The sequence below is a fragment of the Loxodonta africana genome, chromosome 15, assembly GCF_030014295.1.
Source record: "Loxodonta africana isolate mLoxAfr1 chromosome 15, mLoxAfr1.hap2, whole genome shotgun sequence".
In the NCBI taxonomy this organism is placed as follows: Eukaryota; Metazoa; Chordata; class Mammalia; order Proboscidea; family Elephantidae; genus Loxodonta; species Loxodonta africana.
In genome coordinates, this window is record NC_087356.1 from 24,130,819 (window position 1) to 24,158,517 (window position 27,699).

The 27,699-nt window shown below is 40.7% G+C and overlaps 1 protein-coding gene across 11 annotated transcripts in view; it reads right to left on the reverse strand.

The window, feature by feature from the left end:
• The window catches only part of AAK1 (AP2 associated kinase 1), a 189,388-nt gene that overhangs the window by 19,956 nt on the left and 141,733 nt on the right, over window positions 1-27,699 (reverse strand). For 2 of the 11 annotated variants that reach the window (XM_010593629.3, XM_064268686.1), the window contains exons 13-16: window positions 27,042-27,311; window positions 22,040-22,272; window positions 20,566-20,723; window positions 18,091-18,195 (exon numbers count right to left, since the gene is read on the reverse strand). In XM_010593629.3, the coding sequence (XP_010591931.1) occupies window positions 18,091-18,195; window positions 20,566-20,723; window positions 22,040-22,272; window positions 27,042-27,311 (766 nt within the window). Of the gene's footprint in view, window positions 1-78; window positions 190-1,615; window positions 1,718-2,805; window positions 2,908-13,566; window positions 13,663-18,090; window positions 18,196-20,565; window positions 20,724-22,039; window positions 22,273-27,041; window positions 27,312-27,699 lie in introns of all 11 variants that reach the window. The other 9 variants (XM_023552728.2, XM_064268685.1, XM_064268683.1 and 6 more) reach the window with 9 other exon arrangements.

Consider the following 27,699-nt stretch of genomic DNA (forward strand, 5'->3'; position numbering starts at 1 on the left):
TTGGTAAGGAAAACTGTCAGAAGCCATTCAGTTTTTCTACTCTAAGGATAAATGTGGGCCCAAGGAGAAAGTATTTACCTTTATGGGCTGGAGCAGAGATCGCTATAGGGGCAAACTCTTCCAGAAGATCGGTAGTAGGGTTAGAAAGCAGAGAGGAATCAAGCAGGGAATCTTCCCCGGTGAGAGAATCTGAGTCCAGATTAACAGCGTCCCAAGTCAGTGATGGCATTAAATGGCACACACAACAATATGATAAGATTAGATCTTCAGCCTTTATTTCATTTACATGTTATACATTCAAGCCAAGGTGGGAGAAAGAAAACCAACAGAAACATGGTGAGCCCTCTGGATTTCCATCTATAGAAATAGGTATTTCCATAATCTTCTTAACATTAATACATAAATATGGGAGAATTTTTTGCTCAGAGGTTGCTGGGTAAGCAAGTCTGTGATTTGGACGCCAGGCTAACCTTAGCAACTCAGTTCTCAGCAAATGCCATTTGGGAAAAAGGACTCTGAAGTTAAAGAGTTTTACTTAAATTTTCCCTAAACACTCATGGAGTAGAGGTTCTACAGACCAAGGTATCCAAGCTGACTAGTAGAGGGTTGTCCCTGGCTTGTTATTAGCAGAATGTGACATGTATTTTCTAGAACTCATTCAGCTTCCCATCCAAAGTATCATGATCTTGCTTCTTACTAATATTCTTTAAATCTGAATTGCTCCTTTGAACTTGGGATTTGGCTTTCAGTTAAAGAACAGAAGACAAAATTCATAGTTCAAGCATGAACTATGAATTATGAACTATGAACACATGAACTGTTTTCTAGGAAAATTTTCCAGGAGAAATACTGAGATTCCATAGCATCCAGATGAGGATAAGGAAAAGGAACCATATTGTCTTCTGTGTTAATTTTTTTTTCTCACCTGGATGAGGTTATTTTCACACGTCTCAGACTTATATTTGTTTCTATTCCAAGTTAGGATATTAGACACTTGTATAAAGGTAATTATGGAATCAATAAAAATGACGGTTACCAATGTATTTATGAGCAGTTAAGAAATTCTACTAAGATTTAACTTTGAATTTAGAGTGAGATCAATGCTGGATCTAGGGACGATATCAGTTTTGCCTACCATTTAGCAGCAAATCACCTGTACATGATTAAAACTCTGTCTTGGGTACAGAATGTCAACACATAGAATGTGAACCCCATGCACATTACTGAACTGTGAGATAGGGAAGACTGCTCAGCAACCTGAAAGAGTTAAGGGCATCCTTGCAGCTCAACAAAGTGTTTTAATTTAAGGAGGTGGAAGAAACCAGCCACCAGTGAAAAGAATCTTGAACAAAGAAATATGATAGCCAGAGGATGCCCAGGGATCGCTCTATAATGAACATGGCTCCAAAAAGCACTCTCTGCTCTTTAGTGAGAAAACACGTCACTCAACAACATCTAGAACCTGGGGCAGAAAGAACAATTCAGGGCATTAGTTCTAGGAGGAACTAGCCAGTCTGCAAAATAAGCCCTCCATCATCTGCCCCAGGTGGAAAAGACTGGCTCTCAGGGCTCACCACATGGACCAGCCCCTCAGCCGCAGAGACACCTGACTGACCTGTGCGGTTCGAGGTAACGGATTCCGTCTGAGATGGGTGGCGCTGGGGCACTGGGGGCTCCAGTCCTGGTATGAGACTCTCAACAGCAGCATCAGCTTTTTCTTTTGGAACAGAACATTAAGAAAGGAGAGGAAATGGCAAAGGAAAGGAGGTCAGAAAGTTTTTTTGGAAATTCTGTAAAGGCTTTCTTCTACAGATCTCTAAAACACCCATCTCAGGTGAGATGGAAAGCATAGGAAGCGATTTTATTTGTGCTGCTCTGAGTGTGTGGGCTTCACTGACTGAGCATGTATGTGGAAGGCTACCACTGGAGTCAATCTCAGCAATTCTCCATTCCTACAGATAAATGTGGAACACAAGCCACCCAGCAGATTTCTTCCATGTCAGAAGACCTAGCGGGTTGAAAGGCACCTTCATACCTTCTGGTAATTCTGTTTTTCTTAGTCGACAGACGTGAGGGCAAAATATCCTCTGTGCCATGCAGGCCACCAGTCCATCTCAAACCATCTCATGAGCTAGAACACATTCTGCACCGTATGGCATCCCTCAGCTGGAGGTGCATCCCTCTTTATGGTCATGGCATTTTTGAGTTCTAGGACTTTTTGCCCAAAGGCATTATTATATCTTTAAGACAGGTCTTACTGGACTATACAGGCTCTGGGCATTTTGTAGGTCTTGCCTTCCTTGGAGCACAGGAAAATGCAAGAGAGTTAGCAGACCAAGCCCCTGCCCTGGATTCTCTTCATGGGGCTTAACCACTGGGCAAAGTGTTTTCTCAGTTACTGATTCTCACTACATACAAAGGCTTTCTAAAGAAAAATCCACTAAGTTCCGTTAAGTTCAGTAAAGCTGAGGTTCAGCTCAAAAACTTCCATGAAGTTTTTGTTATTAAATGTGAGTTTTTCCATATTCCTCCTCATTCATAAGAAATTCTTTCTAGAAATCTCAGGATATCAAGAAAATAAAAATGACAGTGTTATACCCCTGGAAGGCAGAGAAAACACTTCATTTGGGGTTATAAGTAGATTAAATAGCCTTTGGCTTCTGGGTGAGCACAAGGCATAACTCCAAAACCAGCAGATGTGGCATTTATGCTATTCACTAGGAATCTGTTCACTAGGTATTTATTATTCTTGAAATAGACAAATATTAACATGCATAAGTGAAGAAACAGAGATGATAAGTTTACCAATTACAGCATCAGCAGTGCTACCAAAAGGATCTGTCAGAGGCAAAAGGTCAGGGAGCAGAAGAGAAGTGTCAGGAGATTTGAGTCCCTCAATAAGTTTTTCTAGGTTGGGCAGAGACAAAGAGAAAGCAAAAATGCAATGAGATCTCAAAGCAAGCTGATCTTTTACAATTTTCTATGCGGACACATTTTAGGCATCAAAATTTTGTTTAGATTTACCATAAAAATGAATACTGTTGGTAATATTTCCCCAATTGAAGTAGTTACTTTGTAAGGCATCCAAGATGCTGCCCTAGGTTTGTCTGCTTTATTTGAAATATAATTTACATATAATGAAGGTCACTAATTTTAAGTGTATAATTTGGTGAGGTTTTTTTCTTTCAATCTGATGAGTTTCGACAAATGCATACATCCATTAACCATCACTGAAATAATGATATGGAACACTGAAAAGTTCCCTTGGGCCCCTTTGTAGTCAATGCCCTCTTCTCACCCCTAGTCCTTGGCAACCACCAATTGATCTATCTGTCACTACAGTTTTACCTATTCTAGAATTTCCTATGAATGGAACCATATGACACGCAGTTCTTTGGGTCTGGCTTCCTTCATTTAGCATAAAGCTTCTGAGATTCACCCATGTTTTAACCTGTATCAGAAGGTCATTCTGTTTTATTGCTGAGCATGGAGGCACATTTTGTTTGTTTGTTTTTTACGGAGGCACATTTTGTTTATCCATTCACCAGCTGATGAGCACTGGACTGTTTCCAGTTTTTAGCTATTAAAAATAAAGCTGCTATAAACATCTGCATACAAGTCTTTGTGTATTCATTCCCCTTCCTGGGCTTAGTTTTGAATCTCTTTTTTGGGGGGCGGAGGGGGTCTTGCATTTAGACACAGTTTATAACTCACCAAACCTCACAAAATTTACTTAAACCCGTAGATGGGTTACTTTGGGCATCTTTTTACTAAGAAATAAAAGAATCTGAGAAACCACCAAGTGTGTCATACCTGATAACTTCATGTATGACAATGTATACACATTAAGATTGCTTCCAAAACGATTCCTTTAGCCCTGATCCATCAACAACTTTCTATTTACCTTTAACCTATTACAGGCAGAGCGTTAACTGGAAACAAAATAATGAATCACAGAATCTTAGAGGAAGCAGGGACTTCAGAGCTCAGACCTACTTTTACGTCCAAGGAGACTGAGGCCAGATAAATTCTGTAACCTGACCAGTTAAAGACATGTTAACAATGTTTTTTTCTACTGCAGAAAGAAACTGCCATTAAGATAAAACTAAAATTAAAATGTTTGAAAAAAAAATGTCTGAGAAAAAGAAGCGACTTAAAGTTCAAGCACATGCATGTAACATTTTATTGGGTCTATATTCTAGCATACAAACGAAAATTAAGATGGCTTTCCTGACAAGCCTAATTTTTCAGTACTCTGAACACTAGTTGCTTTATTCCTTAAAAGCAAAAAAGCTTCTTTCAGCACTCACATACTTGCACTCTTGTGCAGCACTGGATAAAAAGTAAAGACCCAAAATTACTTGTTTGTCTTTTATGCAGTAGCTATCCTGGTGTGAAACCTTAGGCTGGTGTTCTTTGAGATTTGAATTCTAGCTTCTCCAGTGACCACTGAGACCCTGAGGCAGTTCCCTAAACTTTTGACATTATCTCCGGGTCTGTAAAATGGAGATACCTCTGCCCACCTTTTGTGCTGATCACTCAGACACCATCTCCTGTAAGCCTTTCCCCACATTCCCTGCCAGATTAAGAATCTTCTGGGGCACTCTGCCCTCACTTCTCTTACAGCCCTTACAACGTGACTGAAGGCAGAGAAGGTGACTTATTAATCTTGGTAGCCCCAGTGCTTGGAGCCCTCTCATACTCCCTGTCACATCTCTGTCTTTTGGCTTGATTGGAGGTTGGGTAGGATAGGAGATCAGCTGCAAAAAGTCTGATGCCTCAACAAGAGTAAGAATCTGATTTTTTTTATTATCTAAAACCATGTGAGAAGGTATGAAAGTGTGTGTGTGTGTGTGATGTAGTGAAATGGAAGAGGTGAACTGCCAAGTTTAGGGAGGCTTATTTTCCGACCCATCTCAAACTTGATAATATTTGTATGGTCATTGCTGCCTGGGAATATTCAAATATTGGGTGGGAGGGGCAGAGGATGGGGTACTGCCAGGCAGAAAACTAGGGCAACTAGGAGTGAGAATATAGGGCCACAGCATATGGAAGGCAGAGGACATGTGCAAATGGACTCTCCCAGTGAGGGAAGGCTCTCAGTTACCCAGTGGCTGGCCTCTAGATGCCACCATAACAATAACCATCACTTACATTTGTAGAGTTTAATGTCAACTTTCATTTATTATACATAAAAAGTCCTGAATTTGGGAATAGTAAAACAGTTTTATAGTCGAGGAGAATGGCAATCACAGACTGTGAAAACGTATAACTTGCCCAAAGTCACTGATAGGCCGTGGTAGAGCCTGGACTTGACTTCAAAGTTCTTTCCACATGCTGCCCACAGGGTCTGCCTACCTCCATCAACACAGGAGGAAGGGCCTTCACTTAGATACTGTCCCATGCAGAATGGTAAAGTTATCGAAGAAATGTAGGCGTGGGAAGGAACCTCAGACTTTATTCAATTTAGCCTTCTCATTTATAGATGAAGAAAACAGTTCCAGAAAGATGAAGTAACTTGCCCAAGCTCTTACAGGAAGTCAGCACCAGAATTAGCTAGGACTAGGACCCATATTTTCTGAACTCCAGCTTTTGTACTGTATTACTTTACTGTGCAGTGCCTGAAATTCTACCATCCTAGAGATTCATTCCTCTGGTTTAACTAAGGCTTTGACTGCATTAAAATGTAGACTCTTAGAGACAATCCTATCTAATGCTATTATTGATCATTTCTGGTCACTGTAAATGAAGAGCTTGAGAAAATGTTATCGTGGGGCAGCTACAGCAGGCTGAACATCTACGAGGGAGAAGACATTGTGAGGGAAGTAAGCCTTTAAATCACGGGGCCTGGAGGTCTCCCATCTGCAAGGGCTGGCCCCAGTATCATTTGTTTTATTAATTCTTTCTCTTACAGTTTTACAAAAACATATTGAAGATAAGTATCATGACAGGCAGTAGGGAAGGGCAGAACAGAGAATAGGGTGGTGAACTTAGGAAATGGTGACACAGGCATTCTTAAAGACCCCAGACCTCTATCAAAATTCATGTTGGCAATATCACAACCTGCTGATATCTAATGAACAAATAACCAAGGGAAATGGCTTCTCTGGTAGCAAAAGCAAACGCATATTCTGCGACATTTCATACCTGAAATATAAGACTTACATCCTTATTCTCAATTACATAAGGTAATAACAGATCAACGGAATCCATAAAAAAATCCAGAGATTTCATTTTAGCAATGATTTAATTCTCCTAAGATATACTGTACAGAGGTGTTTTATCTCCTTTGTGATACAAACATATGCCTATGACCTCATCATGTTCCAGTACATGTGAAAAGCACTGAATAATTCTGGATAGAAAAAAGTGGTTCAATTTTGTATCACTTCCTAGATCGGCTTAGAAATTTTTAGAACTGGCTCCAGACTCTAAATATGGGTATGGGGGAGGTGGGGAGGAATACACCTACTCCTCACTTATCAACTGTCTTGTTATCCAACATTTCACATTAATGACAATAGTAAAAAATCTGTTATCTGACTATTTTGCGCATTAACAATGTATGTCTGGCAGTAACAAATGCCGAGGTGTGAGTAATGCCGGCTGTTATGGTTAAGGTTATGTGTCAGCTTGGCTGGGCCACGATTCTCAGTGGTTTGACAGTTATATAACAATGTAATCTGGCTGTTATATAACGATGTAGTCATCCTCCACTTTGTGATCGGATGTGGTCATCTTACATTTTTGCATAACACCAAGTTTCACAATAATGGCCTGGCCTTTGGAATCTAACTAAGCATGTTGGTAAGTGAGGAGTGGGTGTACCTGGATTTAGAAAGAGAAATCTTTTGAGTCCCTGGGTGGTGCAAATGGTTAACACATTTGGCTACCAGCAAAAGGTTGGAGGTTTGAGTCCCCCTGGAGTCACCTCACAAGAAAGGCCTGGCAATCTACTTCCAGAAAATCAGCCATTGAAAACCCTATGGAGCACACATGGTCCCTATGAGTTGCAGTTGACTCCAGGGCAACTAGTTTTTTTAAAAATTCTTTTATTTATTTATTTATTTTACTTTTGTGACACTGTACATTTTTTACTTTAACCGGGGTCTACAAAATGCCAGAAAATAAATAAGCAATATGAAAGAGCAAAAGAGCCTGAATTTAAGCTAGTGAAGTTACCTAATTTTTCTAAGTAGTTTTCTCAGCTGTAAAATGAGAATATAAACTACTTTATAGAGTTGTCAGGATTAAATGGGTATATTTAACAGAATTAATAGGTATATAAATAAAGAGCTTAGTACATATAGAAGGGTATTAACCTTTCCTTAAGTACAAGGACTATACAAGGGGTCACCTTGTATACAAGCTACAGGTGCTTGATTACAGTAGCGAAAATGGATAAAATTCCAGACTTTATTTAAATGCCTTGATGTAAGGCCTGAATAAGGAGAACTCCTTGAATAAAGTAAAACATGGTAAGGAAGCAGCACAGCCTAAGAGAGAAAAAAAGGTTCTAAGAGGTAAGAGACCTAGGCTCTGCACTAAGTTTGTGAGGCATTTTGGGAAAATCACTTACTCTCTGGACCTAAGTTTCCTTACTGAAAAAATGAAGATAAAATTAAAGGTCCTATCTACCTTTCATTTTACTTGGATCCACAATCAACGCCCATGGAAGCAGCAGTCAAGAAATCAAAAGACTCATTGCTTTGGGCAAATTTGCTGCTAAAGACCTCTTTTAAAGTGTTAAAAAGCAAAGATGTCACTTTAAGGACTAAGGTGCACCTGACCCAAACCATGGTGTTTTCAATCACCTCATACACATGCAAAAGCTGAACAACAAATAAGGAAGACCAAAGAAGAATCAATGCCTTTGAATTATGGTGCTGGCGAAGAAATACTGAATACACCATGGACTGCCAGAAGAACCAACAAGTCTTCCAAGATGGAAGAAGTACAGCCAGAATGCTCCTTAGAAGCAAGGATGGCGAGACTGTGTCTCACGTACTTTGGACACGTTATCAGGAGGTACCAGTCCCTGGAGAAGGACATTGTGCTTGGTAAAGTAGAGGGTCATGGAAAAAGAAGACCTTAATGAGATGGATTGATATAGTGGCTGCAACAATGGGCTTAAGCATAATAATGAATGTGAGGATGGCCAGGACCGGTAGGGTCGCCATGGGTCAGAATGGACTCGATGGAACCTAAAAACAGCAACATCTACTTCTAAAAGTCAACCATTCAGTGTGAAGAGAAAAATAATAAGTAGGAACCGGTTGCTTAGAAGATGGTCTGGAGAGATGGAACTGGATGGCCGGCACATTTTAATTCTGACCTGGTAATCACTGCAGGGAAGGATGCTCAGAGGGCATCTCAGTACCACAGGCAGTGAGGTGACTGGCCCAGAGGCAGCAGGTCTTGGAAAACGGACAGAACTGAGTCAACATGCTGCTTAACACGCAAACTCAGGCCAGAAAGGCACAGACAGGAGAACAGGGTGAGAAGGAAGGGGAAGATCTAAGCTCGTTCCACATTTGAAAAAAACAACTTCTATTGTTTTATCCCTTGCTGTATCTAGTTTGTCTTGGCAGTTATGAGTGCTACTTCAATGAAAATATCTGTAGATAAATATATAAGCACAGTCAAGTTTTCTTAGAGTAAATTTTTTAGAAATAGAACTGCTTTCAGTCCAAGAGAAAGTATAATTTTAAAGGCTTCAGTTATAAACTGCCAGAATGTCCTCTCAAAAAGCTGAACTGACACACCCACTAGCAAAATATGTGCCTGTCTGTTTTCCTATCCCTTCTCCAAGCCCTAGGATGTTGTCTTTTTTTTTTTTTTTCATTTTTACCAATCTAATAGCTGAAGTCACAGCACCTCCCTGCTGTATAATAAACACTTCTTGGATTCATCGTGATGATGAACTTTTTAAAAAAAATTTACCTGTAACTGATACTTCTTTTTTTATGAATTGTCTGTTCATATTTTTCTGTTGGAGGTGTTATCGTATTCCATTCCTATTACCTTATTCAGTTCTATCTCAAGTTTCTGGAGGTCCTAGACAAAAATGAGTCAGGTTAAGGGCACAGAGAAGTGCTGAAACCACGCATGGTTAAAGGAACGGCAAGGGGACCCCTAAAGTAAAATGGATCCAGAATAACTGGGCCTGGACAATGGAGACCACGGGTGCTTTTAAAAGAGAGAATTATTAGTATTTTGACATTAAGGAAAGATGTACGAGAAAAGGTCTTTTCTTATGAGCACCTCCCCCACTTCTTAAACATAACTCAAATGGCAGTGGGGGCCAGGGAGGAGGAGAAGGAAGTAGACAGTTGCTAGAGTTGGAGTTAGGAATTACCTAATCCATTTCAGACTCTTCTCTTACAGAATCTCCTCTCAAGACCTGGCCATTAAATTTATCAAATATAAGATGAGAAGGTGACAAACCCTTCATAACCAGTCTAAGATGAGATAATAACAAGCCATTTCCTAATGTGAGATTGGGATAGATTATAAATTGTGACCTTTCTCTCTTTCAACATATCAAGAGAAAGATAGGTACCCATTTTGGGGGCTAATAAAACCCATTTATTCAGGCTCACTCAAGACCCATTCCAGTCCTAACGAGGAAGTAGTGAGGAGTACTGAGCTAACAAATACAGAATAGCCTGATTCAAAGCCCCACCAGGAAGAGATGATGTGGTGTTCAGCTTTGTGGCTTTGGAGATTTATGTCCTGTCTGACTTGGAGTGTAGTCTTGTGATGACAGATGCTGCTTTTTAAATCCAGTGACGGTAAATAGTTCTTTTCACTGAGAAGCCAGAAACTAACCCATCTGTGACATCTGCGAGTTGGAAGCAAAAGTCAAACACCATACTTCATGGCAAATATGGGTAATTACAGATTCATATTAGAGAAATGAAGCTGCAGGGAGATAAAGTTTCCAGAGTAAAGACACATACGTACTATGATCAACCTTGGACTTTTTAATATCACAGGACAGCTGTTGGCAGTGAGGAAGATGTTAGGCAAACAGCTGTGAGAGGAATGCCCATCTTAAGAATAAACCACAAAGAAAACACAGTTTCTTCAGGAGATGTTAGAGCTACAAACTAAGAGAAACTTTAAAAAAGAAAAAGAAAAAAGATTTTAATTCTGGGAAGTGGCACTTATGCGGAAACTAAAACATTCTTGCTTCGTCTTATGGAACACTGATGTTGAGAGACCTGGATTGAGGAGCTAGTATAAAAATCTTTTCCCCAAATATCAGAGAAAAACCCTCAATCTTTTCTACCATATTTTAAAACTTGGTACTATCTATAGTTTGTTCTCTAATGCTAACAAAAGACAAAATGAATGAACACACAGCAAATGGGCATCAGTGAAATCCTTCAGGACTCACTAGCCATGCCTTATTTGGCAGCTTTGTGAATACATACGTGTTTATGCCTACGATTTTTAGATTCCATATTTTCCAAAAAAATTTTGTTTACAGTGCTTTGCAAAACCAAAAATACTCCTTAGATAACAAAATCCACAATTACCCAGTGCACCTTAACCTACGGTAGACAATCGTTGTATCAAGGGACTCTATTTTAATGGCTCCCAGTTGTGCAAAGGTTAAAGGTTTTAAGAAAACAAAACCCACTGCCATCAAGTTAATTCTGACTCATAGCGACCCTACAGGACAGAGTAGAACTGCCTCAGGGTTTCCAAGGAGTGCCCCGTGGATTCGAGCTGCCAACCTTTTGGTTAGCAGCCCACCTCTTAAACCACTATGCTACCAGGGCTCCAAAAGTCCTAAGGGCAGTTTAATTTCTACAAGGAGAAAAATATTAATGTTACATAAAACTATATAATAACTAGGAATAGGAACCCAGGACCAAAGTTGTCATATAGCATTTACCATCTGCATAGTAACTCAGAAATCTACATAGCTATTTCAAATAAAGATTTCATCTGAACCTCATGATCACTCAGGAGCTAGGACAGGTTTTAATATTCCCAACTTTAAGGGTAAGAACACAGAGTTTAAGTGACTTGGCAGAGATTATCTAGCTACTAAGCGGCTAGAACCCATGTCTTATAAGTTCTAGTTCATTTTTATGTTTTCCTAAACCTTAAATTTAGCTCTGTAGTCAAAGAATTTATTAATCTAGAACTGTCCTGAAGACAACAGAAACATTCAGTGCTTGATGGATGTGGACAATGAAAAGGAATGTGTACCACAGCATCGACAGAATAGCACTGAAGTCTTTCTTGACATACCTACCACTCAGTATTATTTGTAGGATCAAAGGAAATTTTATACATGAGAACATTTTAAAAATATAAAATAAAAATGTCAAGTCTTTGAAAGGCATGGTTGTCAGGAGACTATAATTCCATGATTCTTATCATCAAGAAGGCTGAGTGGAGAAGGTGAACATGGGCTGTATGCAAAAAGAAATAAAAAACCAAAACAAAACAAAACACCTGATTGGTGTCCATATGGGCTGGAGGAAGTGGCAAACTGCATGCTTTTCATGGAGAAAAACAAACTAGAAGTCTGCCTAGGTACCAGGGAGACACTCAACCCTTGGCCCTTTTCTCATCCAGTCCCTTCCTTAACTCAGGCTAAGGAAGGATGCAGCTTGAGTTCCGGCCCCACCTCTGGAGCTCTCAGCTTGAAACTGGCTTTTCAAGGTACTGCCAGGCATACCTGGAGGGTACAACACAGAAAAGAGCCTCTATTTGATTCCTTTTCTCCCTTTTCTTTAACCACCCTATACTGAAAGAGTTCCCAAAGTGATTTTAGTTAATTTGTGAGCTACCATCAGGTCCAGCAACCTATAAAGTTACATAGTACTGCTGTTAGGAATTGGTTATCTTTTATTTCTGACTGGATAAAGCAGGATGTCACTTTATGAAAATCTGTTAATCCCTTATATTCATGATGCCATTTGCAGGTTTTTATTTCAGGAATAATCAAGCATAAGTAGAGTGGACTGTTCATAGTTACAAAGTAACTCAGCTTTCCTATAAGGGCTTATGTCTACCCCTAAAATGCTGCTGCCACCACCAGGCAGAGAGCAGCAAGGCGAGACTGGCAGGGGTCAAGTCAGGCATGTAAGTCAGCTTTCCCATAAGGGCTGACGCCTACCCCTAAAATAATGCTGCCACCACCTGGCAGACAGCAGGAAAGTGAGGCTGGCAGGGTTGAGTCAGGCACGTCAGAGAAGCAGCTCCACAGACAGGAGCAAAGCCACCTGATCAGGGCAACTTTCTGCTTTCCCCTTAGAAAAAAATAAAAATTATCTGGGCACCTAGCTGAAGTCTGTCTTAGTAAGTAGAGTACATGAACATCACAATCACTTCCAATCTTGAGGCAATCAATCAAATACTTTTAAAGTTTTGAGAGAAAAGAGAAAACAGACTCTATCAGTTAAAGGTTAATAATTAGCAGGGGTAAGAAAGGGAAAAAGGAAAGGCTGTCAGAAGCAGAATGGCCATCAGCTGCTGAAGAGTTGGGCCCACCTATCTCCTTTTGCAGAGTCTGAGGGAAGGGAAAGGGCAATTTCTGTTCCTTACACACCTCCCCACCACCCTCCTGAAAGAACAGGATGGGAGGGGAAAGCAGGAGGGGAAATATTTGGCATTCATGAACTCCAATGGAGAATATCCAATTACTGTTTCAAAAGCTTCTTCAATCAGAACATGCTAACCATTCACTTTCAAACTGCTTACTTAAATATCAGGATCTGGTAGGCGGAAAGAGACCGTGAACTCATGCAGCCCAACTCCCTTCACAATGAAGAGTCAGCCCAGAAGGTCTTCAGATCATGGCAGAGTCACAAAGAGGCCCCAGGTCTCCTGACTCACATTTTCCATCAACTTTTATTATGATTTTTTTAAAAACTTGTTAATTTTTATTATGCATTTTTATATTAGAAAATAAAAGCACGTTACATAAAAATAGGTACTGGATGGAAAGGAAGTCACTTATAACCCCATCTTCATAAGAATAACCATTATTAGCATTTTGTCCCTTTTTCATACATTTACAGGTTTTTTTCCCCATGTGGCTATAATTATATTGGACTAATGTTCTTTCTAATACATGAAAAACCAAAAACCAAACCCATTGCCACTGAGTCAATTCCAACTCATAGCAACTCTACAGGACAGAGTAGAACTGCCCTGCAGAGTTTCCAAGGAGCACCCAGAGGATTCGAACTGCCGACCTTTTGGTTAGCAGCTGTAGCACTTAACTACTATGCCACCAGGGTTTCCATTCATAGGCCCCTCATATTATCATTAACACAAGCAGAGAGGAAAAACCAAACATTGGCAAGTGGAATAAAATCTAGCATAATCGGAACTGATTTTATTATCTTTGCTAAGGGCCGCTGCCCCCAAAGACAAGTTTGCCCTTCTTATTAAGACATACTAAAAATATACAAAAGCACTTACCACTAGTGTTTAAAATTTAGACCCCTTTCAAAGAGTGTTTAAAAGGGAACGCTCATAAGGCCCTGGGACATAGGAATTAGGCTGCTTAGTCCCAGAACAGTCCTATTTACCTACCTGGTGCATCAGGTACTTGAAGAGAAATGAAAGGATCAGACACACTTAGAAGTGGCAGGCTAGAATCCACAGTCTGCCCACCCTTCCTTTTTTCAGCTGAAGTCGGTTGGAGGGGGAGGAAGGGTCAAAGAGAGAAAAGAGAAAAGCAGAAAACATCAAGTAAATCTAGATGAATTTATCATCTACTAACACAACAGCTCAAATTACAGAGTAAGTCATAGCAGAATAAAGAAGGACAAAGAGATACGGTCCAGTGGAATGGCAAAGTACCTCTGAGACACATAACCTAGTCCTTGAGCAGACTGTGAGGTACAATTAATGATAAAACCAGGATATTCGCACAAATCTGAAATTCCACTTCTTCCTTAGATACAGCAGCTCACAGTGATTTCTCTTTCACAGTTCCCACAGCAATTACTGTCCATACCATGCAATCTGGCCTGTAAATAAACACTGTTTTGTAATCCAGCACATGTCTTCCTATACATCCATTACCGCCCTGAGGTACTCAAGGACCTAAGTTCTATTGCATCACCACAGTGTCTGAAACAGTGCTGGGCAGGCACACAGAAAGAGACAGAAATAGACTTATCTGCTGAGGTTAGATAAGCCCTAACCTCTGAACAATGTCAAACATAACATTTGCATTCATTCTGTAACTGGCAAACCTAACTGATAGATTTACAGAAATCTATATACTCAACCTGTAGGGTCGCTATGAGTCAGGATCGACTCGATGGCAGTGGGTTTGGTTTTTGTTTTTTATACACTCTATGGAATATTTTTATTTTTTAGGGATCTAAGAGCCTAGACGTTAAGAGAGTGGCCAGAGATCCACCAACAGAGATAGGATCAGAATCCAGGTCTCTTGATTTCTAATTTATCATCCCTTAAATTGCATTTCATTATTCCTTTTGTCCATTAATTAAAATCTCCTTTTGCTTTCTATACAGTGGATTTTGATAAAACTTCTGAAATACAGAATCATACCAAGTTTCTATACATAGAATCCTGTGATGAACTAGATAAATGGGGCCTCCTAAAAATTAAACATTTAAGCTCATAAGACTTCTCCAAAAGAGTAAAAAGAGAACCTACAGACTAGGAAAAAAAATTTTTGACTATGACATATGTGACAAGGGTCTAGCCTCTAAAATTTATAGAAAACATTAACACCTCAACAACAAGAAGACAATTCAATTAAAAAGTGGGCAAAGGTTATGAATAGACACTTCACCTCTTTAAACATTCAAGTGGCTAACAAACATGAATAAATGCTTGTGACCATTAGTCATTAGAGAGATGGAAATCAAAACTACAATGAAATACCATCTCACCTCAACAATAATGGCACTAATCAAAAAGACAGAAAATAAGAAATGTTGACAAGGTTGTGGGGAGATTGGAACTCTTATACACTGCTGGTGGGAATGTAAAGTGGTACAACCACTATGGAAAACGGTATGGAGCTTCCTTACAAAAGTAGAAATAGAAATACCATATGATCCAGCAATCCCAATCCTAGGTATATATACCCTTAAGAAATGAGAGCTGTGACACAAATAGACACATGCACACCCATATTCACTGCTGCATTATTCACAATAGCAAAAAGACAGAAACAACTTAAATGCCCATAAACAGATGAATGGATAAACAAACTGTGGTACATACACACAATGGAATATTATGCAATGATAAAGAACAATGACGAATCGGTGAAACATCTCACAACATGGATGAATCTGGAGGACATTATGCTGAGTGAAATAAGTCAATCACAAAAGGACAAATGTTGTATGAGACCACTTTTTAAAAAAACAAGAAGAGGTTTACACACAGAAAAAAACAACAACATTCTTTGATGGTTACCAGGGATAGGACGGAAACCCTGGTGGCGCAGTGGTTAGGAGTTTGGCTGTTAACCAAAAGACCAGCAGTTTGAATTCACCGGGCGCTCTTTGAAAACCCTGTGGAGCAGTTTTACTCTGTCCTATAGGGTTGCTATGAGTCGGAATCGACTGGAAAGCAATGGGTTTGGTGTTTTTGGTTTAGGGATACGAGGAGATGGAAAAAAAATTACCAGCTGGTTATGAGACTCATGTTAATACTGGTGAAAGGAAAGGCAGTACACAATACAGGGGAAGTCAGCATCAACATGACCAAGGTAAAGGAAGATACTGAGAGGCACACAAGAATGAAGGGCTACTATGGTGCCACCACCACCACGGTAACTACTGTAACACAGACAATTCTGCCACAACAGTATTAACAAACAATAATCTTCTAACGGACACAGGTAGATAGGTATGCTAAAGAGGTGTGGGAGGGTGTAAGGGAACACGCCCACCTATAGATATAGGTTTGGTTGTGGATATTTCTACATATATAATTGTAGGCGCTGCATGTATATTAATATAGGCAATAGAGCACCCAAAGGGCACAGTCATGGAAACTTCTTAGACATAACCAAACACCTCGTGCGACGAAGTTCCTAGGCTCAAAGGCAAAGGACCATAGACTCAGGGAACATCTACAGCCCTTGACAAAACATAGTTCATAAAGATGACTTTGGTGAGTAGCGTCTGAGGTCTTAAAAGCAGCTATCTAGGATATAACTAGTGGTCTTTGCCCATTGGAGCAAAGGAGAGTGAAGAAAAGCAAAGGCTCAAGGGAACAGCAATTAGTCGAAAAGACTAATGGACCACATGAACTACAGCCTACATGACCCCAAGACCAGAAGAACTAGATGGTGCCCGGCTACCACTACTGACTGCTCTGACAGGGATCACAACAGAGAGTTCCAGACAGAGCAGAAGAAAAACATAGAAAAAAAATCAAATTCACAAAATAGGCCAGACTTACTGGTCTGACAGAGACTGGAGGAACCCTACAGACTATGGCCCTAAGACATCTTTCAGACCTGGAACTGAAGCCATTCCCGTAAACCATCTTTCAGCCAAACAACAGACAGGCCCATAAAATAAACAAAAACATCAGAAAGGAACATGCTCCTTAGAGTAATCAATTATACGAGACCAAAAGGACAAGATTTGCCCAAAAGTAAAGATAAGAAGGCAGGAAGGTGTAGAAAATCTGACAAAAGGCAACAGGGAACCCAGGGAAGAAATGGGGAGAGTGCTGCCACATTGTGGGGAATGAAGTCAAGGCCATGGAATACTTTATGTACAAATTATTGAATGAGAGACTAAACTGCTCTGTAAACTTTCACCTAAAGCACAATAAAAAGTTAAAGAAAGAAATTAAAAAAATAGCAAGAAAACAAAGAGAGTAAGAAGAGTATTACATATAAAATATTATGGAATGACAGCCAAACTTTTAATCGGAGGTAAGTTTATGAGGTTAGAAAAACTACTAACATACCTAAAGAAAACAAGAAGAAAGAATATGTAAGGTTAAAAGCAGAAATTAATCAGTATATTTAAAACGATCAATTTCAGAAGTATATCGAATTCCATATCCTACAAAGAACATATTCAAAACCTTATGTCCACTGCTGAGGAATTTACAATACAAAATGCTGTAACCAAGTGAATATTTAAAAAGTAGTTTTGAGAATATACTATATAAAGGAATATAACACAGATTTTTAAAAAAAATTACATTTTAGGAGCCTTTTGAATGATGTGGGGAACATATGTCAGATTTATTAAGTGAAAAAATTAGGTTTTAAAATAGTATGTACAATGAGTACAATGTGTGTATATATATTAAATACATAAAGCTGTACACCACAGTCTTAAGCTGAGGCTTAAAATTATGTACAAAGTTGTGATCACATGCATTTTGGTAAGGGAGAAGATCCATAAATTTCGTTAGATTCTCAGAAATATCTGTGACTTTAAAAAAGATTAAATGCCACTAATAAACATCAAAATTACGTACCCCCTGTGCTCTCTCTTAGTGGTGAGATAATGAGGGATTTTACCTTTTTTCTCTATAGTTTTGTTGGTATAAATTGCCAACTTTTATATAGTAAATATGTATTATTTTTTACCAATAGAGGAGAAAATTCATTTAATTCTTCTATAATTAAAAAAAAAAAAAATCATTAAAAAAATTCCCCCCTCACCCTGTAAGCAGATACACACAAACAGCTTAGTAGAGTCTCAGACACAGGACAGACCATCTAATTCTTCAAGTCATTCCAAAGAACCTAAACAATCACATGAGATTAATGAAGTGAACAAACTCCCTGAGCGGAAGGAGGTTTCCTTGGTGTAACGTTAGATAGCTATAGATCCTCAAATTTAGAAATAGTTAGACATGTCCATGGGATAGAGAGAACAGCTGTGTATATTTCTGCTGGATGAACCTGTCCTTTTAATTCTAGATTTTTCTCCATTGCTACCTTTTTGATTGGAAACCTTGTGAAGCAAAGAAAATACAAATTATTGGAAATACTTGAGGGCTTACAGGCACGCTAGAGTTATCTGTGAAGTGGAAAACAGTGTGAAGGTAACAACAGTGAACCTCATGTTTCAGGGTGTTGGCCATACTAACCAGTTCCAGCAGAAAATGAGGAAGTTGCAAAAGCATCACCTTGAGTTGCTTGAAAGCCTGGGATCAAACTCTCAGCTGAGCCTCCAAGCTTCTCAGGATGTTTGCCTGGAGGGACAAAACACCAGTCAGTTCATTTCAACCAGAATACTGTTATAAACACACACACACACACACACACACACACACACACGAGGTGAAGGGTATCCTCTGAATTGACCTGTAGACTTTATTACTTTCACTGAATTACAGCAACACCTCGGCTATTCAAAAATCCCCATCTAGTCATTTCAATATCTGACAGAATAGCTGAGAAGAGGAAGGAAGGTTTGAAGAGTCCAAAGAGATAGCACAGAGGTAAGCCCTGAGGCTCAAGGACATTACTCAGAGCAGAATAGCCATGGACCATCGCTCTGCATCTATTTAGTTTTATATCATTCTAATGAGTGTGATGATCTGTTTTCCCTGCTGAAAGCAGTTCTGAAGCAGCAAATGAGAAGAGGGAGTGGTGAAGAAGACAGAGTGCGACACTGTGAGGGACAGCAACAACAGCTTAACGTGAAAGCTGACAGCTGAAATGTGAGAAGACAGGAAATTATTAAAATAGACTCAAGAATTAAAAAAAAAAAAAAAAAAACTTGAGGTTCACTTAATTGGGTGCAAAAAATACTACAGCTTTCAACAGCCCATGAAGTATTTGTTTATAGCCCAGAACAGTAACTGGAACACGTAACAATGAAGCTGAGCTGTCAAAGAAAGTTAAATCGTATGCTCAATTCTCTGTTAAAAACCAAGAAAGTGATGCAGATTTTTAAAAGATTTCTATAAAATAACAGCTAAAGCTAAAATGTTTGGTCAATAGGTCACACCATTCACCTAGTTCCGATTATTTCCCTACCTGAGCTTTTGTCTATGCTGAGGTACTCTTTACGAATTGCATCTTTTTTTCTTAAGTGTGCTTTAGGTTAAAGTACACAAAGCAAATAAGTTTCTCATTCAACGATTAATATGCAAATTGTTTTGTGACACTGATTGCCAATCCTGCAATGTGTCAACACTCTCCGCTTCTCCACTCTGGGTTCCCTATTTCCATTCCTCCAGTTTTCCTGTCCCTTCCTGCCTTCTAGTCTTTGCTTCTGGGTTGGTGTGCCCATTTAGTCTCGTGTACGTGACAACTACGATGCATGTTCTTCATGTGTGTTATTGTTTGTTTTATAGACCTGTCTAATCTTTGGCTGAAGGGTGAACTTCAGGAGTGACTTTAGTACTGAATTAAAAGGGCCACACTCTCTGGATTTCTCCAGTCTCTGTCAGACCAGTAAGTCTGGTCTTTTGTGTGTGTGTGTGTGTGTGTGTGTGAATCTGAATTTTGTTCTACATTTTTTCCCCACTCTGTTCTAGACCCTCTATTGTGTTCCCTGTCAGAGCAGTCGATGGTGGTAGCTGGGCGCCATCTAGTTGTTCTGGGCTTAGTCTGGAGGAGGCTCTGGTAGCATGGTCCATTAATCCTTTGGACTAATCTGTCCTTGTATCTCTGGTTTTCTTCATTCTCCTTTGTTCTAGCCGAAATGGGACCAGTAGATATATCTTAGACGGCTCCCTGAAGGCTTTGAAGACCCCAGATGCTACTCACCACAGTCGGATATATAGCATTTTCTTCATAAACTATGTTATGCCAACTGAGCTAGATGTCCCTTGAGACCATGGTCTTGAATTGCATCGTCTTGTATTTTCCCAGGGTGTGTGCTGTTGATTTCCAAAATGTGTGTGTGTGTGTGTCCTGTCTTCAAAATTAGACTGTTGAGGGCAGATATGGTATCTTCTTCTTAACTGATCTCTTTTCTGTGGTCAGTCAACAGTAATGTATAGAACTCTGAACATAGTGGAAGAGAGAATGTCCACATGAGGGCAAACTCTCATGGGCAAGTAGTCACAACTTTCTGGGACAACTCTCAACGAGATGGATTGACACAATCACTGCAACAATGAACTCAAACATACCAACTATCATGAAGATGGTGCAGGACCAGACAATGTTTCATCTGTTATACATAAGGTTGTTGTAAGTTGGGGCCAACTTGATGGCAACTAACAACAACAACAAAACAACTTACGTTGAAGAAGGGGAAGGGGACTGCCATCACATTCCTCTAAGGAGTGACCATGCTTAATACTACCATCTTAATTTACACTACTGTATCTTTCTTAACATAGTTTCTCCCCTAATGCTCACATTCTCCTTGCCACCACCCAAAACAGATCAGGATATCCTGAGGATGAAAAGGCTTCAATGTTGTGGTAAAAATAAAAATAGATTTGCACACATCCTTCAAAATCAGGCCTTTGAGAGAAAAAAAGGCCCAAGTCTACATTTTCACATGTATACCCCTCTAGAATTAAGGTTCATTCTAACTCTTAGTATTTTCCCAGCACAGAGAATTTGTAACCAAGAATCACAAAATGACACCAATCACTCACCTTCCCCCAGCTTGGCAAAGTCCTTGTTTAGCAGTTCTTCAGCTGTGAGTTTGGAGAAGTTGTCATCATCGAAAGGATTCCACGTAGAACCTTCTGAAGGATTATAAACATTCTGCTGGGAGGTCCGAGGGGAGCCCGATGGAGTGGTGGTTGCAGACCTAGGTAGGTTCCCACCCCCACGAAATAAAAAACATAGAAGTTGAACAAAAGAGTCAACCTATTTTCTCCTTGTTTCAGGATCAAATTCTTTTCTGAGTCAAACATTATTTTTCATGGTGTTTTTCTAAAAGAGCTTTCCATGGCAATTGAACCGCTTCCACAGACACCCTTTCCATTTGTGAAACAGACGTCTCCCTGTTCTTCATGACTCACTACCTCCCACTGCATCTCTAATTCCCTGCTTAGTTTGTGGGTCTTGGCTGCATCTCCTTTCACTTCAGGATTCCAAAGCAACCTGCTCTTAGGTTTCTGCATCCTGTGGTGCCCACCATAACAGCCTCAATGACTGGCCCTTGGAGGGATGGGAACGGTGCCTCTTCAGGCTGCCTCCCATTTTTCAGGATCTGACATGTATAGAATTAAAGACCACCATCAGTGATCACCATCACAACTAAAGACATAAAGAAATACAGACAGCACCATCATGTACTTTAAGGTCATCATTATCTAAGTTCTTTCTAAAGTCTCTCTTGACACCTTTTTAAATTTAACTAATGACTTGCTTTACAGATTTTTAACTTTAGAGTGCATGGTTTTAAGAAAGCTGAGGGCCTGACATCGCATTTGTTCAACAAAAAGTCACTGAAACCTACTTTGTGGCAGGCACACAGCCAGTCACAAAGGTTGACTAAGACATGCTCCTTGTCTTAGAGGAACTCACAGGCTAGGTAAACCAGACACACAAATAAATAGTGATACCACAATGTGATACATGCTCAAGAAATGGTTTGAGACAAAATGCTAAGTGATGCCAGAGGCCTGAGCCTAGAAGTTTCAAAGAAAAAGGTAATCTCTGACATGGATCCTGATGAATAAATAAACATTTCCTAGGTGGACAAGGAGGAGAGGGCATAGGAGTGCCAAAGGCTCACAAAGGTGAAAAGTGGTCTACCAGTGTGATACAACAGGCCTTGGTGTGCTAACCAGTGAGTTCAGATATTAGTTTATGGGCAATGGGGAGCCAAAGAAGAATTTTCTGCACAGAGAGACTTGGTCAGATCAACAGGTTAGAAAACACTCTAGAGCATGGAATGAGTGAGAGAATGAAAACAGTGAGTGAAGCAGGAAATTATTTCTTAAGATCAGTATGGTACATGTACTACAGGCAAATTCACAGTTTCTTATTAAACACACATATACATTACACACTATACATACGCACATAATCATACATGTGCAAAGGATCACAACAATAATGCCTAACGGTAGACCTTGCCCACAAAGATAAGAAAGACAAAGGGGAAGTGCCACATACTTGGACTTATTGAGACTGGCCTCAGCTGCAGCTGCCTGGAGCAGCTGAGTTGATTTGCTGGCAGGGACCCCAAAGACTGCACTGTGGGTTACATCACTGAGAATCCGCCTGTGCCCAGCACGTTGGGTCTTGGGGGATGATGGAGGAGTGAGAGATCCGATTTTCTGCCCCTGGATGGCAGGAGGTGGGGTTGTCTGAACCTTTGGCTGTTGTCTTATTGGGGCTTGAATCTGCTAGAAAGAAAAGTGGAAAGTGTTCCAAAAAAAAAAGAAAGGAAAAGGAAAAACAAATAAATAGACATAACAAAAAAGCCACATGAAAGCTAACATGGAACTCAAATAGCTAAGTTTATCAATAACACCCAGAAAGAAAACTGGCTTTGACGATCTGAGTTGCACCTCTGAGGCTGGTATCAACATGGTATTTCCCTTGCACTTTTATACACAAATTTGAGTCTTCATCAGCAATAATATATAAGGTAACTATAAATAATTCATACCAGAGCATTTAAGACTGGAGAAGCTACGTACAGTTCTAAAGATCTAGAATGTATCCTAAAGAATCATTTTCTGCTTCTGGGGTCACATAGGAACTTGTTCAGAATGCCTCCCAAAGGGAGGCCTTAGGACTCTACCACCACAGTCAGAAACCAATGAGATGCACCTCCAGCTAAAACACACGTGAGCGGCATGATTTCTGCTAAGACAGCCCTGAGTCTCTGGCACTCCTGAGACTACAAGTCAGGAGTGAGTCAGCGATTAAAACATGACAGTGCTTTTGTTTGTTTTTCGGGCTATGCATTTTACTGGTGGGATGAACTTACAAGATCCTATTTCTGTGAGACCCCTAAGAAAATATACAGCACTGGGGCGGTGGGATTAACTTGTTTTGATTTTCAGTTTGGAAATGACTTTGAAGAACCATGTAGCAAATACAAGAAAAAGGAAGAGAAAAATAGCCTTTTTGATGATGGTTGAGCCAATAACACAGGATTCTTGAGATGGGGACCATTTTCAGAACAAGGGCCACACTGTCACTACAGAACAACAAACAGGTGGGAACATCCCTGCAGCCACTTGGGTAGTCCTTAAGCACAATCGCCACCCACAAAGGGCTACATCGAGGAAAATGAACAAAAAATAATGCTAAAGAAACCAACTAATCTTTTTCCTTAATTCAGGGATAAAATGATTTAAATGCTCTGAGATTTAACGATCGTTCCCCTCCAGCCCTTCATCTCGGATTAGAGCTGCCTCTCTATGCTGCAACTCAGTTCCTACCTTCTGCATCTTCGAATGCATGCCTTGAAAGAGATGAGGGTCAGGATGCTTATAGCCTGGGATTTTCTTAAGCACTCGGCTGCTAATCGAAAGGTCCGTGGTTCAAACCCACCAGCCTCTCCATAGGAGAGACATGTGGCAGTCTGCTTCTGTAAAAACTACAGCCTTGGAAACCTGACAGGGCAGTTCTACTCTGTTCTACAAGGTCACTATGAGTTGGAATTAATTCAGTAGCAATGGGAATATTTACTCAGACTTAGGAAATTTATTGAGGTATACTATGTACAGGAGTGAGTACACCAACCACTTTGCCAACAGGCTGAATAATACTGTACAGTAAAATCTGCGCAAGCCGGAATCTGTGTAAGGTGGAAACCTGTCAGAGAAGGAAACTCAAATATTTTCCACTGATAGACAGCAATAGAAAAGTGGTTTAAGTCTGCACTCTGTCAAAGATGAAAACCTTGCAAGGCTTGGAAAAACAAGGCAGTCCCGTTGGACTTACTTATTTCTTGGAGTTTAAGACATTCATTACTCTGAAAACCGTACTTAACTGTTGAGTCCCACTATGAAACCTGTGAGAGGTGAACTTGATGGCGCTGTCTTCCTCTAGGAATCCTACCTCATAAACACCCAGTGAGTTTTCCTTCTCTGACAGGTTTCCGTCTTACACATGTTCTGGCTTTCACAGGTTTTACTGCATAAGGTTCTAATATCAATCTAAGGTTAGAAGGGAAATGTTGTTTACTGCACCTGTGAGGGAGAAGCAGCCTGCTCTGTAAAGAAGACCAGAGCTCCACCACCAGGAGTTCCATCAGGGGTCTAGAGTCCCACCTGCTGGCCCAACACCAGCACCAGCACCAGCACCAGCACCAGCACCAGCACCAGCACCAGCACCAGCACCCAAAAGGGCCAGAAAGGCTTTAAGGACAAAACTGGATTTGCTTCTTTCTTGGAGTGTAAAACATTCATTACTCTGAAAATGGTACTCAGCTATTAAGTTGCTTTGTCTTGAAGAACATCCTGCCCTCCTCCTGCCTATTCTCTTTCTGCAGCACCCTGAAGAACAGATGCCTCAATCACGAGGACACCTTACCCTATTATAAAACCAGCTGCTGTCCAGTCAATTCCAACTCATGGTGACCCCATGGGTGCTGGAGGAGAACTATGCTCCATAGGGTTTTCAATGGCTGATTTTTTGAAGTAGATCACAGGCCTTTCTTCCAAGGCGCTTCTAGGTGGACTCAAACCCCCAACCGTTCAGTTAGCAGCTAAATGCACTAACCATCTGCACCACCCAGGGACATCTACCCTATTATACCAAACCAAACTCAGTGATTCTGACTCACAGCGACCATATAGGACAGAGTAGAACTGCCCCATAGAGTTTCCAAGGAACGGCTGGTAGATTTGAACTGCCCTATTACAGCCATCTACTAATACAAAGCAGCTACAACCCATTCATCTACTCCTCACAACAACCCTGCCAGGTACTCAGTTTTGTTTCTATTTAGGATCAATGAATGTGAGAGTTGAAAGGGACCTAAGAGAACAAGTATTCCAACTCCCTTACTTTGGAAGCATGAGACCAAGGCCCACAGTGGCTAGGTGCTTGCTGGAGGTCACAGAGTTAATTGGGGGCGGAATCCATGTCTCCTGACTGTCGCTCAGGACTCTTTTCTGCACCACAATGCCTCCCCAATCAAACATGGCATTAGAAAAAGGGAGGAGGGTGGGGCAGACCATAGGAGAAGGAATACAAAGGGTAAACTCAGATCTCTGTCTTGCTAAAGGTTTGTTTAATAAATAAAATATATAATTATAAAAGGAGTATAATCACATCAAGAAAAGGAAAAAATAGAAGGGGGGAAAAATTACCCAGAATTCTGTTCCACCACTCTTTTTGATTTTATATTTAAGTCTCTTCAACTTCTCCCATAATTTTCCAGCTCTTTTAACATTACCTCATGAGCATTTTTTCCTACCATTGCACAGACTTTGTAACTATGATTTTTAATGGCTGCACAGTTGGGTGATTGATTCTGTTGCCTCCATTTTGGGGGCTCTTATTAACAAGAATGCAATAAACACCTACGGCAGATGGCCATTATTCCTTTGCAAATTGTTGCTTTAAGATGGCGGCAGGGCTTTTTTTACACTCACTTGCTTCTCTAGGTAAGCCTTGTCAAGGGTCATCAGAGAATGGGATGAGTCAAAGCTGGGAAGTGCTCAGCTCCTGGCCGAAACACAGTCTGCTCCTGTTCCCTCTCTGTCCCCTCAACCAGCTACCCCAGAGGCAAAGTGTTCAAAGTATTTTTTCTTTGAAAGAAGATTCATGATTCCCACCAAATGGGCACTTTTGCCCACAGAAAGCAGAGGGGAACCTCACAAGAAGTGTAAGCAACTGGTAGTCGATCATTTCCTCACCCTGGATGAGCATTTGTCTTTGAATGCAGATCCTGATTCTTCGGTTCTTGCCCCCAGCTAAGCTCTTGTCGGTTTTGTGTTTTGGGCAATCACTTTCTAGCCTGGAACTCAGTTTCCAAAGCCATAAAATGAGGGGACTGGTTGCTGAGAATCCTTCCAGCTGTATCATACAATATATATTTTTTTGAACTCTTGTTCCATTAACAAGAACTTCCTCTAGTTAAAAATACAAGCATAGATGTTCACCACACTCCTGCAGGAAAGCTGAGTTGTTTCGGAAAGGAAGGTGTAAGGACACTGAATGCACACGTAGCTGACACTTAAAGAGGACAACCTATTTACGGCACTGCTTCCTTTTCAAGGGATGTAGGCTTTTTGGTTTAACATGGGTGACAAAACGCTATTAGAAATCAGTCCTCAGAAAGATGGTTTCTTACTTTTCCTTGGTTCCTCTATGAGTTGAACTTCCCTGGGAATAAGAGAGTAGCAGTGATGCTCTATCAGCTGGGTGTGTAAAATGTCTTTTTTATCGCTATAAAATTGGAGAGATAAGCAGAAAAATAGGCGTACAGAATAAAGGTCATTTATTAAAGGTAAAGAGAGTGCCAAAACCATAGAGGTCAATCAGGAGAAGATGTAGGGGTTTTGAGGCTATACTTACCCAATATCTATAAGTAGACATACCCAACTACTAAATTGACAAGATGAGTCAAATAATTGGCTATGTAGATGCTCTAGTGACCAGGGGAACTACGCCACGGTACACTGTCCCAGGAAAGCAGACCCTTGAAGGGTGCTGCATGGTAGGCTTAGATGATGTGGCTAGTAATGTCATCCAAGACGAAGGGTAAACAGCACTGCCAGGACTCAGAGTAGAGGTAGGGGTCCACACAAACCTCCAGAGACTGGAAAGGCCACAATGGATCAAAATGCCTCCTGAAGAAGTAAAAGGGATTACTTCTAATCCTACCGAGGTCCTTGACTGCTCAATGGTGGCAATGACACAGACAATGAACCACTCTTCTTGCCAGTCTAATTTCAGAGTGAGAAAGAAGAACGTTCGTCATCACCAGTGGCTTAGAAGTATTTTTTTTTTTTAATCTCTACATTCTACAGAATACCTCATCCTTGGATGTATCAAGAAAAGATCAAATACTTTAACCACTAGGGTGGGGAAGCAGCCTGGACCTGGCTCCCAGACCCCCTCACCAGGTGCCTCCTTCCTGCCCTTTCCCTAGCCCTCACTGCTCACTTCTCTTCTGCTTTTGTGCTTGGGGCGCTGGTTGATTTCTTACCGCTGGCTCCTGGGCGGGGACTGGCTGTGGGGCAGCCGGCGATGCCTGGGGCTGCTGTACTGCTGTCACAGCAGTCTTTTGCTGCAGGGCAGCCTGCTGAGTCATCAGCTGTTGCTGATGCAGGGCTGTGGCAAGCTGCTGCTGTTGCTGCTGCTGCTGCTGTTGTTGCTGGTAGAAGTTCTGTATCAGCTGCTGCTGAGAGCCTCCTTGGGCCACCACAGGGAACTGAGCAATTGCTGGTTGCTGGGTTGCTGGATGTATTGCCTGAAACTGAGTGGGAGAAAGTGGCAAGAAATGAGGAAGTGAAGAAAAAGCTTGTCCCTGTCCTAGAACCACATTTCACAAAGGACGAATGTCTCAGTAAACTAAAACCAGTCCTGGAAGTCAAAAGCAAGTGCAGGTAGAAGTCTTTTAGCTAGGCCAGAAAACTCATGATGAGAAACTCAAAGGTATTCCAATAAAAACGGCAGTACCTTACACTGCCAGGCCCCAGCCACTGCACTGGGCTGCTTCCTACACTACCGAATGAGCCTCAAGTGGGTCTCTATGCCCGGCCTGAGAGAACCTACCTGACTAAAGATCATGTAACCCATAAGCTGGAGTGTGAATGATCTCCCAATCAGAGGCAGTTTGTTATTCACTTTTTAGAAGTAATTCC